The 17,970-nt window shown below is 42.3% G+C and overlaps 1 protein-coding gene across 1 annotated transcript in view; it reads left to right on the top strand.

Moving 5' to 3' along the window:
- Positions 1 to 17,970, top strand: part of SPAG17 (sperm associated antigen 17) — a 241,725-nt gene that overhangs the window by 204,554 nt on the left and 19,201 nt on the right. Inside the window, exons 44-49 of the mRNA XM_044239012.1 lie at positions 1,414 to 1,542; positions 8,421 to 8,557; positions 9,847 to 10,031; positions 11,965 to 12,025; positions 14,638 to 14,782; positions 17,710 to 17,854. Of these exons, the coding sequence (XP_044094947.1) occupies positions 1,414 to 1,542; positions 8,421 to 8,557; positions 9,847 to 10,031; positions 11,965 to 12,025; positions 14,638 to 14,782; positions 17,710 to 17,849 (797 nt within the window). The 3' untranslated portion in view covers positions 17,850 to 17,854. The remainder of the gene's footprint in view (positions 1 to 1,413; positions 1,543 to 8,420; positions 8,558 to 9,846; positions 10,032 to 11,964; positions 12,026 to 14,637; positions 14,783 to 17,709; positions 17,855 to 17,970) is intronic.

The raw sequence follows: 17,970 nt of genomic DNA, 5'->3' as shown, positions 1-17,970 counted from the left end.
TTAGGGATAAGATGGAATTTAGTACTTCTCTTTAATAAACTGGGTAGTAAAACCACCCAGATAGAAGGGTTTTCTACTGCACAATACAATACCAGAGGCTCAGCTTCCTGGAATGAGCATAGCCTAAGGAAACCTCTGATTACCACAGAGATTGCAAAGAGTAAGCCTGGAACAACAACTTAGACATGAGATAGGAGAAATGAGAGATGAAGGTGGATGGTGCGGTGCCCGTCTTCTCCCAGGCAGACAACTCTCATCAGTGAAGCCTACTGTCCCCTTGAAAGAGGTTGATGCCACAGGTTTTCAACAGTCCTCCAGCAGCCCACACTATTCAGCCAGGGTTGCCTATATACAAGTTGAAATCCCCAGTCCTTGATAGATAGATAGATATATTTTTCAATCTATTTATTTTCAGAAAAACATTATTCATTATTTTTTCACCACACCCAGTGCTCCATGCAAGCCGTGCCCTCTATAATACCCACCACCTGGTACCCCAACCTCCCACCCCCCCCGCCACTTCAAACCCCTCAGATTGTTTTTCAGAGTCCATAGTCTCTCGTGGTTCATTTTTTTTAAACATTTTTTTTTTTTTTAATTTGAGAGAAAGAGAGAGAGGGCAGGGGAGGGGAGGGGCAGAGGGAGAGAGAGAATCCTGAAATAGCCTCCCCTCCAAGCCTGGACTCTGGACTGATCTCAGGACCCTGAGATCATGACCTGAGCCAAAATCAAGAGTGCTACACTCAGCCAACCGGGCCACTCAGGCGCCCCTTGAAAGATTTATTTTAAATTTGTTTCATGTTGTACTTCTTAGATATATTTTAATAAAGAGTCACATCATCATAATAATGAATTGGAAGGGGAGGTGAACCATGAGAGACTATGGACTCTGAAAAACAATCTGAGGGGTTTGAGGTGGCGGGGGGGGGGGTGGGAGGTTGGGGTACCAGGTGGTGGGTATTATAGAGGGCACGGCTTGCATGGAGCACTGGGTGTGGTGCAAAAATAATGAATACTGTTTTTCTGAAAATAAATAAATTGGAAAAAAAATAATGAATGGATTTAAGATTGGAAACTTTAAAAAAAAAAATCACGTCTCAGTTACTCTGGCCAGGGTAAAAGGTTACCAGGTCTCCGCTTCATAACCCAACTAAGATAACTACTGTGTTATCTTGTAGAACCAGCTAACTCCCAGGGAGTGTGTTCTTTGTAGATACTGTCTTTTCATTAATGGCAAATATTACTTCATATAATGAAGACTCTGTCCCTCTGACTGGACTTCTTCCATGTGATCTTTCTAAAGGCAAGGGTGGTGGGAGTACCCTGTTCATGGTAAAAAAAGAATAAAAACAACAGTAGTCCTTGCATCATTGTCCAGAGTATTACTTCATAATATTGCTTGGGGTTTTCTAGATGGCCAGCCAGATTCAGAGGAGGAATCCCCACAATCCCCACAGTGTCTTCTAAAACCGAAGAATTTTGTGGATATCAAGGAGTCTGCTGGCCAGAACCAAACTGAACCTTTAGAAAAACCTACTGAAGGTATGGTGGACATTTGCTTTATTCTATTCATTCCCCAAACTGAACATTATGTCTTTTTGGACTAAGGAATATGGCACTGGGAGCTGAGTGTATGGTTGGTCGTTACAGAAAAAATTCTAAAGGGTCACAGATCCCGAAGCTAAGGAACTTTGTAAGGCTTCTTAGCACATCAAAGTATCTCAAAAAATGTTTTGAGAATTACCGAAAGCCTCATAGTAAAAGGAAAAGATGGCAAATGTGTTTTTGTAGATTATTATTGTATTCTATTGTTTTATTTTATATTATTATTTTATTTATTGCCTTATTTGATTTTATCCCTCAGGGATCTGAGAGTTTGCCTTATGTACTAAAGATCAGGAACCAGGTAGCTTTGTTGAAGCAGCCAGTAATTTGGTAGTTAGACTCAGATTGACCTGCCATTTCAGTACTTTCTTGGTCTGCAGGTACTAGAAGAGAAACATAGGGTATTTATGCAGCACATCATCTCATCGAGGTAATAGAAATTAAAATATGGAATAATACAAAGTAATTGTTGTACAGGGGAATCACATTACACCAGTCTCACTGAAGTTAATTCAACTTTATGATTGGTCAGCAAAAAGAAAAACAGTTCAATTTAAATCATGTAGGTGAATTTGCACTTCTTGATGCCTGTGGACATGGCCCATAGTGAAAGTGAACTGGAAGTTTGCCAATAGGTCTTAGTTACCTCTTATAGAGGAAGCATCTTGCCACATTTTGGGTAACTTAAGGGATTTGCCTTTTGCCTTCCTGACTTTAACGTTATCTCTTGTATAAAGTTTATTCATTTAGTGGATAATTTGCTCAATGCCTACTGTCTGTCAGGCATGTTCTAGGCACAGAAATGCAACAATTAAGAAGCTAAAGTCTTATAGGGCTGTGCCTACTATGGACAGACCTAGATAGTAAGTAAACAAATGAATTAGATAAATTCAGATTGCTTGCACAGAGTAAAACCACATATAATGTATAGAGAGTGTCTTGGGAGAGGGATAGCATTTCATTAGGGGGTAAGAAGGCTCCTCTGGGAGAGGACATCTGAGCTCAAACAGAATGACAGGAAGGAGCCAACCATGCAAACCTGGGGGAGGGGAATGGTGCAAGTAGTGGGAACAGCAAGCATGAAGACCCTTAGTGGAGAAGAAGCAGAAAAACTGGCATTTAGCTAGAAGAAAATGGACAAAGGAAGAGGCAAAAGGTGAGGTCAGAGACAGGAGTAGAGATAAGACTGTGTGATGCCACATAAGGACTTTCGGGCTTTAGTCTATGTGTAGTTTTTAGTCAAACACCACTGGAAGGTTTTAAACAGAGTAGGAACATGACTAATCTGTATTTTTAAAAGATTACTCTTGTAGCTGTGTGGATAATAGCTTATGATGGGGAAGGGGGAGTAGACAAGTGGAAACTGTGGTGGGGGAGGAAGCCACTGAGGCAGGACATGTGAGCCCCAGCAGAGACCTGACTGGAGCAGTGGAGGCAGAGAAGGTGGGAAACAAATTAACTGGAACCATGTATTCTGGAAGTAGAGCCAACAGGACTCACTGGTTCACTGGATGTGGGGCTGAAGGGTAAGAGAAACTAAGGGTGGTTCCCAGGGTAAGTACCACGGGACCAGTCTTGAGGCTGAGATTGTGTAGCTGTAACAGGTTTCAGGCGGCACTGATGTTGCTGGTATAGGATCACCCTTCAAGAACCATAGCCCTAAAGCAAACTTTAGAATGTAACATTCAGCCAGAGGAGGGGCCACAAAAGGCTACTAAGAAGAAGAAGCCAGTGAGGTCGGAGAAAAACAGGAGCATGAAAATCAGTGTTTCCAGTGGATCAAAGTGCCCCAGAAGGCCCAGTGAGATGTGGAATAACCACGGGACTGGGTAAGATGGAGATCGCTGGTGATTTGGGCAAAAGCACCCTAAGGGCATGGTGGGGCCTGAAGCCAATGCAAGTGGGCTGTGGGCTATTTATGGAATGGCTGAAAGGAACCAGAAGCAGGAATGTGTAGCTTCCCCCAAAAGTTTTGCTGAAAAGACGAAAGAAATGGCATTGCAGCTGGAGGCAGATGGGTGACCAAGGGAGAGATGTAAGAAAAAAAATTAGACATATGGGGGATGTTGAGTTGCAAACAATAATTCAGTAGTGAGAGAGAACTTACAATGTAGGAGGAGGGAGCTGACTGCAGGAAAGCAAAGTTCTATAGAAGGTGAGAGGATGTGACATTTGGGGCAAACCCTGAGTGACAGAGTTGATCTTGGATATAAAAAGGCCATCTCATCCACAGTGACAGGAGAGAGAAGGAATATGGATACCCTGGCAGGTGGGTTTTCATGTTTAATATGAGGCAGATGAGCAAGTCTGATGGCAGAGAAGTGGGTATAAAGATAGAAAATCCACTCGAGAGAAACAGGAAAGCAAAACAGGAAAGGGGTGACTGGTTATTTCAGGTGACCATTTCATTTCATTAGAGGTCTCAGCAAGGTCAAATGTTGTGGACTAGATACTATGGGGTAATGATTAGGAGGTCATGACTTAGAGAGGAAAGTGGGAACAAATTCTGAAAGTGGTGACATTTTTGGTTTTGGTGAGGTTGAGATTCGACCATGGGAGTTTCTGGGTGGAGAAGCACAGGGTTTTGGTTGGGATGTCTAGCTGATGTCTCCAAGAGGTGAACTGGAAGTCCGTCTGGGGTGTCAAGATCTCCAGGGAATCCAGGGAATGATTGAGAGGTCAATAGATAGCAAGTATGTGGGGACGGTGTAGGAATACAGTCTGATGGCTTGAGCTTCTAAGAAACGGGGGGTTTGATGCTTTTTTTAATTAACATATAATGTATTATTGGTCCCAAGGGTACAGGTCTGTGAATCATCAGGCTTACACATTTTACAACACTCACCATAACACATACCCTCCCTAATGTCCATCACCCAGACACCCTATCCCTACACCCTCCCCACCAGCAACCCTCAGTTTGTTTTGTGAGTTTGTCTCCCTCCTGTTCCCATCTTGAAATGGGAATTTTTAAAGAAGGGAAAAAAGTCTTTGAAATGAGGGCACCTATCACATCCCTAGGCACGGAGATTCCAAGATGAGAGACAATAATCGACTCGATAAAAGTAGTAGGTCACATTTTGATTTAAACAATACCGTTTAAGAAGTTCAGGATAGGAAGAGAGTAGGGGAAAGCTCTATCGGAGAGCTGGCCTTGAAGAAAAAATTGGATTTCGTAGGTTTTAAGATTTAAGATTGGATCACTGAGACAACCCTCATTTTACTTGAGGAAACTGAAGCCTAGAGGAAGGCAAGCAATCTCTAAAATCATACAGCAAATCTGGGAGGGCAAGAAAGAGATTTTTTTGACTCCTCATTCTCTATATTTTATTATATTGTCCTCCAGATGCAGGAAGGAGAAAAGAATATTTTATACAAAAAAAAAAAAAAAAGTATGGGGGTGTATGTGTTCCAAAGCCTGATAGTAGAAATGAACTGCGAACTAGCATAAATAGTTTAGTGCTTCTTGTTTGGTCATTGATAGAGTCAGTCAGAGGAGGTCTGGATTTTGTAAAATAAAAAGGAACTTGTTGGCGTTTGCTACAATAAAACTGTATAAATCTCATAGCAATTTAAAACAAGCATTTTTAGTGTTTGGGGTTTGGGGGGTGGTGGGCTGCAGTTGCCTTTGTTCCAGGCTGTGGGTGGACACACTGGGGGCCCCACGAGGCCCTGAGATCTGAGTGTGCACATCTCCTCCCAAATCCACACTCAGTGACACCACACTGAGACCTTGAGTCCACCGGGTGAGCAATCAGCAAATATTGCAAATGTGCAAAGTGTCCAAGCCAGGGCAGTGTTTCTCCAGAGAGACAGTTGTTAAACTTTTACCAGCATTCCAAGGACTGCAAGAGAAAAGTGGGGGTGTCACAGCTCCCACAGGGAAGGAGGTGCCCACCCCCTGAGACTAGCTGCTCTCAGGGTGGAGGGGAGCAACTCAAGAGAGGTGAGTGGAAATGCACGCTGTGGCTCACAGCCTGTGCTCAGGACTAGCCGCCTGCCCCTTCCCCCTACCTACTCTCACTGGTCAGCTCAAGTCCTATAAGAGACCTCAATATCAGTGGGGCAGAGAAATATGCTTCACTTGCAGGGAAGACATGTTCAGTGAGGAAGCACAAAAAGCCACGCCCTGAGGGAAAGGAAAAAAAGTATTATTATGAATAGATACCACAGTCTGGCTCAGCGTAGAAATGGGGAGCCATGACAGCTTCTATAGGGAGCCACACTCCAAGGTTGTAGTCAGATGACCTAGAGGACCATCCCAATTCCACTTTTAAAGTACCTCTGTATCAGCTACTTCAAGCCCCTCTACTACTCCTCTCCACTCCTCCAGTCCCTGCTGAAGCCTGGGGTTGGCTCAGTAGGGTGATCATGCTTCTGTATTGTGGCCGGCAGCCTGGTGTGGAGTCTAAGAATCCAGGCTCTCTCTGGCTCTTTAGAGAAGAGCTGTGTAACCTTGGGCACACTGTCTAACCCCTCTATCCCTTCCCATTTCCTCTCCTATAAAGAGGGAATGATGGTATACACATCACGGGGTTGTCAGGATTAAATGGGTATCTGTAAAGTGCTTTTTGGAGTAGTGCCTGGGACGTGATTAATGCGGGATCTGTATTTACTATTAATAATAACAGCATGAGCAATTAATTAGAACCCATCAGACTGGTAAAATGCAGTCACAGAAGTTGTATGCTCATGGTAAGAATACAAACAAAAAGACACGTTGAGCCATTAGAATGGTTGCCTATGTCAGGAATGGTGACCAAAGAGAATAAAATACATTAAAATGTACATTGTTATACAAGGGATATGATAAAGGGCACAGATGAACAGTCAGGTGAAGAGGTACATAGGGCAAGGTTTAGAAGGGTCCAGCACAGGAGTGTCTCTCCCTGTGGAGTTGGGGAGCAAACCCTCCAGGCATGGATGCGTTCACCAACCCAGAAGCTCTCTGAACCCCGTGCTGTGGGGATTTTTATGGAGGAATTTTATGGATGAATGAACCACACAGGCATGACCAATCACTAACTCAATCTCCATTTCCTCTCCCCTTCTTAGAGGATGGAGGTGGGGGTGGAAGTCCCAAGCTTCTAATCACGGTTTGGTCTTTCTAGTGAAGGGCCCCCATCTCGAAACCATCCAGGAGCCCACCAAGAGTAGCCTCATCACATCCAAAGACACTGTGATCGCCCAGGAAAGTCCAACACATTTTCAAGCTCTGTGTCGGGAACCTGGGTCAAAGACCGAATATTAGGAAGAAAGGTGTTCCTAGCACTCTTATCATCTAGGAAATTCCTAAGGTTTTAGGAGTTCTGTGCAAGGAACCAGGGGCGGAGACCAGTAAATAGGTTTTCTGTTATCGCACATTAGTGGGAAGAGCATGTTCCTGATGGAGGCTGACTCACTTAGTGTGCATTCCAGTCCTGCCACTTCTTTTCGTTTCCTGGACAAGCTATTTAACTTCAGTTTCCTTGTTTGTAGAAAGAAAGAGAGAAAGAAAGAAAGAAAGAAAGAAAGAAAGAAGAAAGAGAAAGAAGAGAGAGAAAGAGATACTGCTATTGTACTAGTTAGGATGCTTTGATTTGTAACTGAGTGAAATCAAACTCAAACTCACTCAACAGAGCTGGGGAACATTTCTTGGTGCTTAAAAGCAAACCACAGAGTTGCGGATATGGTGCCAGACCAGGGATGACTGGATCCAGGCGCTCTGGCTTTTCAGGAATGCCTTTGTGTCTGCTTGCTCCTCTCTCTGGGCATTCCCCTGGCCTTCATCTTGCCCCATCCCTGCTTGTCCCTGTTCGCTTTTATCCTCTCCTGCAAAGAATAGACTATGTCCATGTGGCAAGAACCTTGACAAAAGAGAGTTAAGATTTTGATTCTTCCAGATCCATAATTCAGTAGGCAAACTGGGATTATCCCTGCTGCCTTCTGTAGGAATATTCTGGTGAAGGGCCTGCATTGGCCTTGCCTGTGTCATATGCTATCTTGATGGCTGGGGCCAGAGATGTGGTGGCCCCAGAAGTATGTGTGGTAGGAGCTGGGGTGGAGGTGGGCAATGGGGAGAGTGCTGAACGTACAGTAATCATAACTGCCTTCACCCTCAGCTCATAGGATTTGATTAGGATTAAGTAAGATGCTCTAGGTAAAAACATACCTGCTGTGCTTATCTATAGATGGTGGACACTCAAATATTGGTTTTCTTGCCTTGCCTCTCTTGATGATTTGAAGGTGTGGAAAGATATTTGAATATGAGAATTAAAAATACTGTTTTTGTTTCAACCTCCTGCATATTTGGAGAAATGCATACAACTGAAGCTCTGTAAATTACCTACTTTTGCTCACTCCTTCGTCAAGTTCAATGATCTGAGGATTTAAGTCCCTGGCTTAATTTATCTGTAATTACCAAGCCACTTTTTACAAACATAAATGCAGTCGTTGAACCAAAAAAATTCTTACGATTTCTCTCCCACTGGTTGTAAGAGATCTTCCAGAGTCAGCGTTTATTGTGTTGTACCTTGTTGATTTAATGGAAAGAACCCTGAGGAGATCTGGTCACCCAACTTCTCAGAATTTGTTTTTTCTCATTTATTTAAAAATGGTGATAGGGTGTTGTGAAAATCGATGTTAAGTTAAAATCTCTTTGTAAAATGTAAAAACATAACACAAGAACTGATAAAAAGCCTCTATCCCTTTAAATAAGTTCTTTATAAAGGAAAGGAGAGACGTTTTCCAAGTTGGTTTATGTTGTCATAAACTGGTAAGATCTCAGATGCCTTTGAATAAAATGTCCATGTGGCACAATTTAAACTTCCTAACAGACCCAGAATCCTGTGTGCCTGTGAAAATTCCAACCCAGTCCCTGCTGCAGGATGTCGCAGGACAAGCAAGGAGAGAGAAAGTGAGGTTGCCGCACTACTTGCTGAGTTCCAAGCCCAAGTCTCAACCTCTCACAAAGGTAACACAGACGTGGGAACCAAGTTCCCAGAGCCAGTCGGCCTCTGATGTAATCCTGACTCCTTGAAGTTGCTGATTTCTAGCAGCAACTGCTGTTCACTGTACGGTGCGAGATCACCTCTCCATAAAGGCATTCAGGTCACACAGAGATGAGCTAAGGCTTTCTGGCTTTCTGAGAGCCAGCTCACCTGGCTTGGGAGAGGAAATTTATGAGTCAACTCTAAAATCACTGGTAGCTTGAAATCAGCCTGCAGGAGTTCTCACACCATGGAAATCAGCAAATGCGACTGATCAACATTCTTTGCAGAGAGCTGGGTTAACACACTCTACTGGATAAGGGGATCATTGGCCACCCTTCTCATGACTCAGGATAAAATCCAAAGGGCAGCATCACAACAAACCCTGTTTGCTTTTCTACCTCACTAATCTCTACCCTCATTAATTAATCTCTACCCTCATTACTCACTTCAGCCATTATGGGTTTCTCTTAGTTTTCCAAAACCACCAACCTCCTTTCTTCCTCAGCCTCTAAGACAAAGATTCCCTCGCATCTCTGCTGGGAATGCTGCCTTCAGCCTACCAATCCAGTTTTGAGAATCTGCCTTCAATTCTTGCATGGCCACACCATGTTCATGGCCACCACAGAATGTATTGCAATGTCCGTAATCGACAACGTGATAGAGTCCCTGGGGACCTTGTTAGCATGCAGATTCTGAGTGACTGGGGCCCAAAAGCCTGCCATTTCCAGCAAGCTCCCAGGTGAGCCCCATGCTGCCAATCTGGGGAATAACAAGGGCATAGACAGTGATTCTCAAAGTGTGATTTCCAGACAAGCAGCATTGGAAATGCCTGGAAATTTATTACAAATGCAAATTCATGGACCCCATCCCAGACTTACTGACTGAAAAAATCCGGGGGGTGGAGTCAGCAATTTGGGTCTTAACCAGCCTCCTGGCTGATTCTGATGGAAGCTGAAGTTTGGTAATTACTGGCACCAAAAGCATAAAGTTTAGGATCAGGCAAACTCAAGTTTGAAACTTTACTCTGCCACTTACCACCTGCGCAAATGATGTCTTTCTAGTCCTCTGAACTTGAGCTGCTTTATCCATAAAACAAAGCCTTAAATACCTCCTTACGTGCTCTTGTAAGGTTTACACAAGATTGTTAAAGCTCTTTTCCTCCCAGGGCCAAGCAGCCCTTTTCCTCTAGCATTTGAACCTTTATCTTATCTTGGGAACACAACATAGAAACCCTTTTCTTTGATTTGATTACTGTTTCCTTAATGCAAAGGTGCAAGATTCAGTTGGAGGAAGAGTGAAAACATCCTCTGTTGCATGCGCTGCCGTTAATAACATGACTTCATCCCCTTTTGGATTCCATCTTCTCCCACCATCAGTGAATTTTGGAGTGCTGGAAGAGGGACACACCTATGCCACCACCGTGAAGCTCAAGAACGTGGGAGTAGACTTCTGCAGGTGAGGCCAAGGCACTGAAGGTCTGCTCAGGTCCCCTTCTCCTATGCTTGTCTTCAGATGCCTGCATCAGTGAAGGTTTATTTGAACTGAACTCTAATTACACCTTGACTACTGAATCTTCATATCATTCATTCCATCATTTACTCGTTCATTCATTCATTCATTCTTCATCAGCTCAGTGTTTATCAAGCCTCAACGATGCCGTGGGCCCTTCTTGGCCCTCCCATTTATCATTATTCACACCTTGGCAGAAGCAACTCAGGACTGATCTGCAGTAGCGAAGAGTGAAGGGGAAGTTGTACCAGTGTTACGGGAACTAATGCACAAACCCTGAAAGTCTGTTTCTCAGATCCACCACCAATTGTAATATCAACTGACATCTGTTTGCCCTCTCTGATCTAAAAGTGGTTTTCATTACCTTATTTCTGCATAACTGAGGCAAAAAGGGGGAAAAAAATCACCTGAGTCTTTAGGGTTCCTTTGCCTCTGAAGATCTGACTTGACCATAACCCACAACCTGCCCTTCTAGTTGAAAATACCCTCGATCTGATATTCAGTGACAAGAAAAAGAGTCCTTCCTTTCCAGATCAATAGAATTGTGGAACTTGTAGAGATAGACCTTAAAGACTATTATGAAGGATCAGGGTAATATGTTTTAAGGTCTTGTAGGCTAGAGGAAGGCTGGACTTCATATCTCCTGTGGACCTGTTTGTCTGGGTCATGTTGCTTTATCAGCAAATCTGTGCTCATTGCTTCCTATGGGAATTCAGTCCTTCCCATTGGGGCAATATATTCTGTGTATATATAGGAAAACTCCCAATTACAAAAGCTCCCCTATTCTATTTGTAATTAAACTTGAGCATAAGGTGGAGGGTTTTCCCCCCATAAAAAGTGGAATAAATGTTTATTTCAATTGCAGTGTTATGCTCAGAGTTATGCTGTAAGTGGCAAGTCCTTCCAATTTATGATCCTGGACTCAAGATTGGAAATCAGATGAAACACAACTGCAGAGGCATCTAGTTGGAAAGATCCACATCCCATTTTAGTTGAGGCAAATATCCAGCTTCAGGAAATATATTTGTTTCCTCAGAAACAACCAGGCCACCAGATCAGACATTATTGGTTTTTTCGGTTGCTGCCAACAGAGTGGGTGGGGAAAAATAGAGAATCAACTTGAAACTAATAAAACTCATCCGCGTAGATCCTGTCTACTCAGTGTAGAATTTTAGCTTTCGGATTTCCCTCCTTGGCTTGTTAAATTCAGCCGTTATAGCACAGGCAGCAAAGTCGATGGTAGGAGCGGCAGGATTGAGGTCAATGTGGAGGTAGGCTTTCCCTGGCATTTTAATTTACTCCAGGTCTTTAACCTTCAGGCAGAACCCGCAAACCACAGGAAGGGAAAGAGATCAATAAGCACCACGTGTGAGCATGGGGCTTTTCAAGTTCTCCAACATTCTCTGAGCCTTTTCTGTTTCTCCTCTGCCCAAACATGCAAGCCCCATACCACGACAGAGCAGGACTGGCTCCCATGCTCCAGTGCTTTCCAAAAGAGCCTTTATTCTTCAGCTTAATGATCTGGCAGTCAGCCTCGGTGTTCACGCCGGTGGCCACGCTGCAGTGCACACGGCAGCCAAACATTCACGACAGTCTGCCCCAAGCGGCTCGGCAGCATCCAATAACCAAGGGTGGGAACTGGGGTTGGAGTCTGTTTGACGCTGATGAAAACTGTTGTTGGAAAGGCAGTTGTGAAATGGGCCCCAGATTCTTCTCCCAAGTGGCGATTAGGTTGTTCTCCTAATGGTATGGACCTCCCCCGCTCCCAGTCCCACTCCTTTGTAGCAAATATTAACACCTTCCTGATTTTATAACATCCCGGTTGGTTCATTGCTTTTTTCTTACAGCCTAAATTTATTTCCATCTTTTTGCCTGGTAGGTTTAGGGTGAAGCAGCCCCCACCCAGCACAGGACTCAAAGTGACTTACAAACCTGGACCTGTAAGTCCTATGAGCTGTCTGTTGTGTGTGTCCGTGTGTGCATGTGTGAATGTGTGCATGTTTCTGGGGAAGTGGGTTTTTAAAATCATTCTATGCGTTCGGTTTAAATCATATATGTCTAATTTTTCTAGTATCATAAGTAAAAGATTCCTGGTATGGGTATACCGGATGGCTAACGTTGCATACTGCACATAATCGCTGTGAGACAGATCCTATGTGTAAACAGTTAAACTTCCAGCTGTGGAAACTTTTTCACTTATTTGTCCCAATACTACAGTTATGCACAATTGTATGAAAAATACCTTTTTATAAATTAAATATGATTTGACATGCATTTGGAAAGCTGATTACCTAAAGGTGTCCTATAATAAATTCTTCTGCAAAATGAAAAAATCTCTTGGAAAAACACCCTATTTTTTGTATTTTCTATACATGTGTTCTTTTGCTGCTTGCCAGAAAATTTATTTAATGATATTCTAAGAAATAGTAATATATTAGTCATCAGCTGCCTCATTTCTCCAGAGTTCTGAAAATATCAATTTTAAAATGTCAACCTATTCTAATTTTATTTGCTACATTCCCCAAAACAGGGTGCTTCAAAAAAAAAAACTGTATATTGCTACTTGCTTTAAGTTATGATTTCAGAAATGTAGTATCAAGTAAACAAAAGTTTATTAATATATAAATAGACAAAATATAATATATAAAATAATATATAAAACATAATAAAATCACACTTGTAAATCTTAACATTTATTTCTTGGCACATTCCTTCCATTTCATTCAACAAACTTTGAACGCCATTGATAGGGACCGGGGACAGGGGATGTTAAAAATGAGTAGACATATCTAAGTTGCTCCCAGAGCTGGGCACATAGTGGGGATTCACAATGTATGACTAAGTGACAGAATGAAGTAAGGACATCTGATAGACACATGCTTGTTCATCACAGACAGGGACACGCATAGTCTCATGGGAATACAGAGCAACGGCTTCCACTTCCATATAGTGTTCATTGAGTCCCAAGACCTTAAAACAGCCACAATTGTACGTTGACCCAGAAGGGTCCATTTGATAGGGTGCAGAATCAGTTGGCCTCTTGTTATGATTGTGCCACCAGCAGCTCAGTGATACTTTTGGTTAATTAACCCTCTGTACCTTGCCTTCCTCATGTGCAAAAGAAGCTGCTTGGACCTGATGATTTCTTAGTCCGTTTCCAGCCCTAATATCTTATGGTCTACAGCACAGTAGTCTGCAGGCTGCAGTTCCAAACAGAAATATCCTTCGGGTTTAGCTCCACCAATTCATGAGTACCTCTCTGTCACATTTCATCACTGAACTGTGTCAAGATTCCAGAAACTCTGGAACATAAAGTAAAAGCAAAAATCAAAGCAAGCTCTTCTTCCACTGTTCTGAGAAGTTAGAAAACTTTTTTCATTTAAAGTAGGGGTGATGCCAAAAGCCAAAATGACTGTTGGATCAACCTTTGTAGGTACTAAAAATTCAGCGTGTATTCTTTGAAGCTCACTCTCTACTGTTCGGGTTTTTTATTATTATTATTATTATTATTGTTATTTTCTTTTTGACAGTTTTGGCTCTGCAAAAATATAATCTATAGACTCCTCCATATGTAAATCTAACCACTGTTCAGCCTGCTTAGTTGCCAACGCTGAATGAATATGCCCAAGGTCCGGGTAGACCTGAGCGTGGGCAGGATGCCAGCTGCCTCGTGCAGAGTGGTGTCATCCCAGCCCTGCCCTCATTGTTGGGCTGAAGGGCAAAGGGCCTGGTCCTCAGACATGGTGAGTTGGATACCCTCCAGTTAGCAGACCTTCATAAATACATTGTTGAAGAAGTTGAAACATTTTTCAGTTCTATTATTTATAAACTATGAAGAAAAAAGTACTTGTATCTAATTGCTTTCCATGTGGTGGTTTCTGATGTATTTTTTCCAGACAGTTGTTCTCAAGTCTGCTTTTTAGCCTACCTCCTGGAGAGGCAGCTTAGAAACACAAACAGCTCTTTCTTTCCTGGCTAGTGTTCTCTTCAAGGAACAAGGCAAGAAGCCCATTCCTTGCTGTGTTTCTTCTTCATTATATATCAGGTTTCTTCTTTGTTGGTCCAGACCTCTTCCACGTAGCTTTCAGACCTAAGCAGTTTGGCATTTAAACTCATTCTGTCTCCCTCTGCTGGCTTTGTCACATCACACCGTCTTCCATTAGGCACACTATAAACCAAGAAGCAGGGCAGGGAAGTTGTGGGGTTTAAATTTACCTTTATCTGCAGGGATGCCCATAGGAACTCACTGCTAACATTCAAGAAATAGCACAAATATGTGCATTGTAAAAGTTTTCCTGCAGTTCACCACAGTACACCGACATTCTCTTCCTAAATAGCATCTGGTTTTCTCCTTCAATTTATCCTGCGTCCCATTTGCTCAATGGAACTCTACCTAACGAACCCACAAAATAACTTTCTAAATGCCATCATCCAAAAGCACCAAACATAGATGAGAAAAAAAGATTAGAGAGTGTAACTAGCCCAAATTCAAGTTAAAACCAAGATGTGAACTCAGATATGTCTGACTCTAATGCTACCTTGTGTCCTATAGGTGGCAGCTGGTTTGCAGACCGAACTCAAGGTGGAGTTATTTGCCATGGCCGTAGGAGAGGATGGGACCAAGGGATCAACACACATCTCACACAATATTGAGATAATGACTGAGCATGATATTCTGTTCTTACCTGTGGAAGCAAATATCCTTTAAAGCTCAATTTTAGTTATAAATAGAGCAAAAATTACATATGAAGAATGGGAAAACAGAAGTCAAAATGCTATTCCCTAATCCCCTCATATCCATACTCCATAGCTTCATTAATTCTTTAAGACCACAGAGTTAAATTTCTTAGGATGAAGACTGTGTCTTCACTCATCTGGTAAGTAAGCATCCAGCAAAATGCCAGTTACATAATACATGCGCAGTAGTAACTGTGAGTTGAACAAATGACACTGTCAGTGGCTGTCTGTGGTATCAGACAAGCAGAGTGGTTTTGAAAAGCAAGTCTGTCATCAAAAAAAACTTGTAATCTTGTTAGGGAGTAGGAGATACTTTATTATAAAGGCTAAACGAATATTCACAGAATTACATATACACACCTTCATATTGTTATCTCTTTCATGTGGATACCACACAGAGATCAAGTAAACTATTATATGCAAGGTACTTATGGAATATTTTTTCATATACAAAAATGGCAATTGGACTCCTTTTTTTTTTTAAGATTTTATTTATTTGACAGAGAGAGAAATCACAAGTAGGCTGAGAGGCAGGCAGAGAGAGGGGAGAAAGCAGGTTCCATGCAGAGCAGAGAGGCCGACGTGGGGCTCGATCCCAGGACCCTGAGATCATGACCTGAGCTGAAGGCAGAGGCTTTAATCCACTGAGCCACCCAGGTGCTCCTGGACTCCTTCTTAAAAGACTTACATAATTAGAATCAGAAATAAAGTGCTCCCATTTGATTCCTATATTATTTTGTACTCCAGTGACATGAAGCATACAGTACTTTGTGTTGTAGCTATGCATCTGTTTGGTATTTGAGCTGGGTCTTATAAAAATGCAAAAACTTTTTATGAAAAGAGACTTAAAATGAACAAATCCACAGCAATAAGAGAGCACCAGGTGTCAGGAAAGGTAGGAAGCTCCATTTGTTGAGAACTTAGGGAGTATTAGGAAACATAGTGGGATGTTGGTTGGAATCAAATTGTGGAAGAGTCTGAATCCCTGCTTAAACTTTATCATATAAGCAAGAGTGAATCACTGAAGATTTCTAATCCAGCGTATTTTTATAAAAATGAATCCAGGGCACCTGGGTGGCTCAGTGGGTTAAAGCCTCTGCCTTTAGCTCAGGTCATGATCCCAGGGCGCGCTCTCTGCTCAGCAGGGAGCCTGCTTCCTCCTCTCTTTCTGCCTGCCTCTCTGCCTACTTGTGATCTGTCTGTCAAATAAGTAAATAAAAATCTTTTTAAAAAATGAATCCAGTGTTACTATGCTGGATATGTTGAAGAAGAGCAACTGGTTGCAAATTTCTATTTGCAAAGGGCCATTGGAAGGCCACTTCAGTAAGCCAAGTATAAGGACAGAAACTATCATGTGGCAAAAGTGGAAGAGAGACATGGGTCAAAAGACATTTGGCAGGGGAGTGGCGGGGGGGAATGCTGTAAAATCTGAGGTGGAAGCCATTGATAGAAGGAAGTAAGTGGACATAAGAGTTCCACTTTAAGATTTTGGGCTCAAGTAAAGAATCATGGATATGCAGGTGTGGATCTTGATTGAGGAGTTAGAGCTGGAAATGTAATCCTTTTAAGCATCACACACAGAGGTGACAACTGAAGATATGGGAAAGGAGCAGAGATTGCGGGTCTGTTTAGTGTGTAGGAGGAAGAAGAGGAAGCAGTGGAGACAGAGTAAGCAAATTAGAAAGCCAAGAAATATCTCAGAAGCCACAGAATTTCAAGGAAAATATGGACATAGTTGACAGATGCTATAGAGACGTCAAGTAGATCTCTAGATTTGGCTGAAAGAAATGAATCAGGAGAGAAATGTTAAATAATATGAATGAGACGTAATTGAAGCAGCAATATCCAAAGAAGAGCAAAAGAAAGATCCGGAACAGAGCTGAAGGGTTGGTCTTGGTGAGGGAGTTGGCAAAGATGGCTAAGATTCCAGACATTCTGAGGTGAAGGGGAAATTTAGGGGAACTTGTATCAAAGGACCTTGATTTCACAGTAGAAATGGAGCTGAATTCATTTGTCCACTTGTTTCAAAGGTAAGTGTCTCTAATTTGCTAGGAACTGTTCTAGGCAGTGAACAAGAGACAAAAATCCCTGCCCTCATGTACTTACATTTCGGGGGGGGTGGAGTCTGTATACAAAATAAGTAAAATATGGGCCATAATGGTGCTCAGTACAAGAGGAAAAATGAAAAGTAGGAAAGAGCGTACAGGGAGTGTTAAGGAGGATTCCTATTTAATAAAAGTGAGAAGACCTCACTGGGGATGTGGGGGGTTTTCCCCCCTATATTGGTGGCAGGGTTCTTCTGTAGTGATAGAAGGAAACTAACCAAAGAAGAAGAAGTTTTTTCCTCCAAAAATTAAATCAAATCTTCATATCCCCGTCACAGATTATTGGATGCTTATTTAGACTACCTGATCCCTGCTGCCAGTCACAGCAATTAAGTCATTTTGCATTTATACTAATAAAAAGTCCATTTCCTGCTCATAGATTAAAGGTACCTATCAGTTAGGCACAGATAGAGGAGGAAGAGAGTTTTATTCGATCTTTTATCTACTTCTAAAGTCAATAGTGAGAATTCATAGCCCATTTCCCGAAATCTGTCCCTATCCCTGGATGTTGATGTGATTTGGCACCTGGTTATGGTGACTGGTGGCTCCTATAGAAGGACTAGCCACAGTCAGCAGAGAAGCATACACTGGGTCAACAGGAGAAATCTAGGAAATCAATATCCATCCTACATCCCCTAAGCCTAGAATTGACATTGCATAGAAAAGTACCCCAAATTGAGCTAATGATGCTAGAGAGGAGGTTCTGATTCTAAAATGTAATCTGAGTTTGTATATACAAATCATTTGGTCATGAAAGTCATATTCCTTAATGAGTATTTTACCAGTTTTAGCAGGTAGCAATTATGATAACAGACCAAAAGATTTTCCTCAGGGAAAAGAAAATCCCATGGTCCACAGGATTTCTACGATTTCTTCCTCTACACTTGGAGTCTTCATGTCCCGTAAAATTTCTCAACGTTAAATCCAGTAAGTACAAATGGGAACTTGATCTTCAACCATTCAAATGTGAGGCCTTAGACCTCATGTTTGGTCTTCTCTTAAAGCCAGAAACCAATAAGCCACTTAATCTGGTGGGATGGAAA

Source organism: Neovison vison, chromosome 2, assembly GCF_020171115.1.
Source record: "Neovison vison isolate M4711 chromosome 2, ASM_NN_V1, whole genome shotgun sequence".
Lineage (NCBI taxonomy): Eukaryota > Metazoa > Chordata > Mammalia > Carnivora > Mustelidae > Neogale > Neogale vison.
Note: the sequence above shows the minus strand (reverse complement) of the source record. Positions and strands in the feature narration are given on the sequence as shown.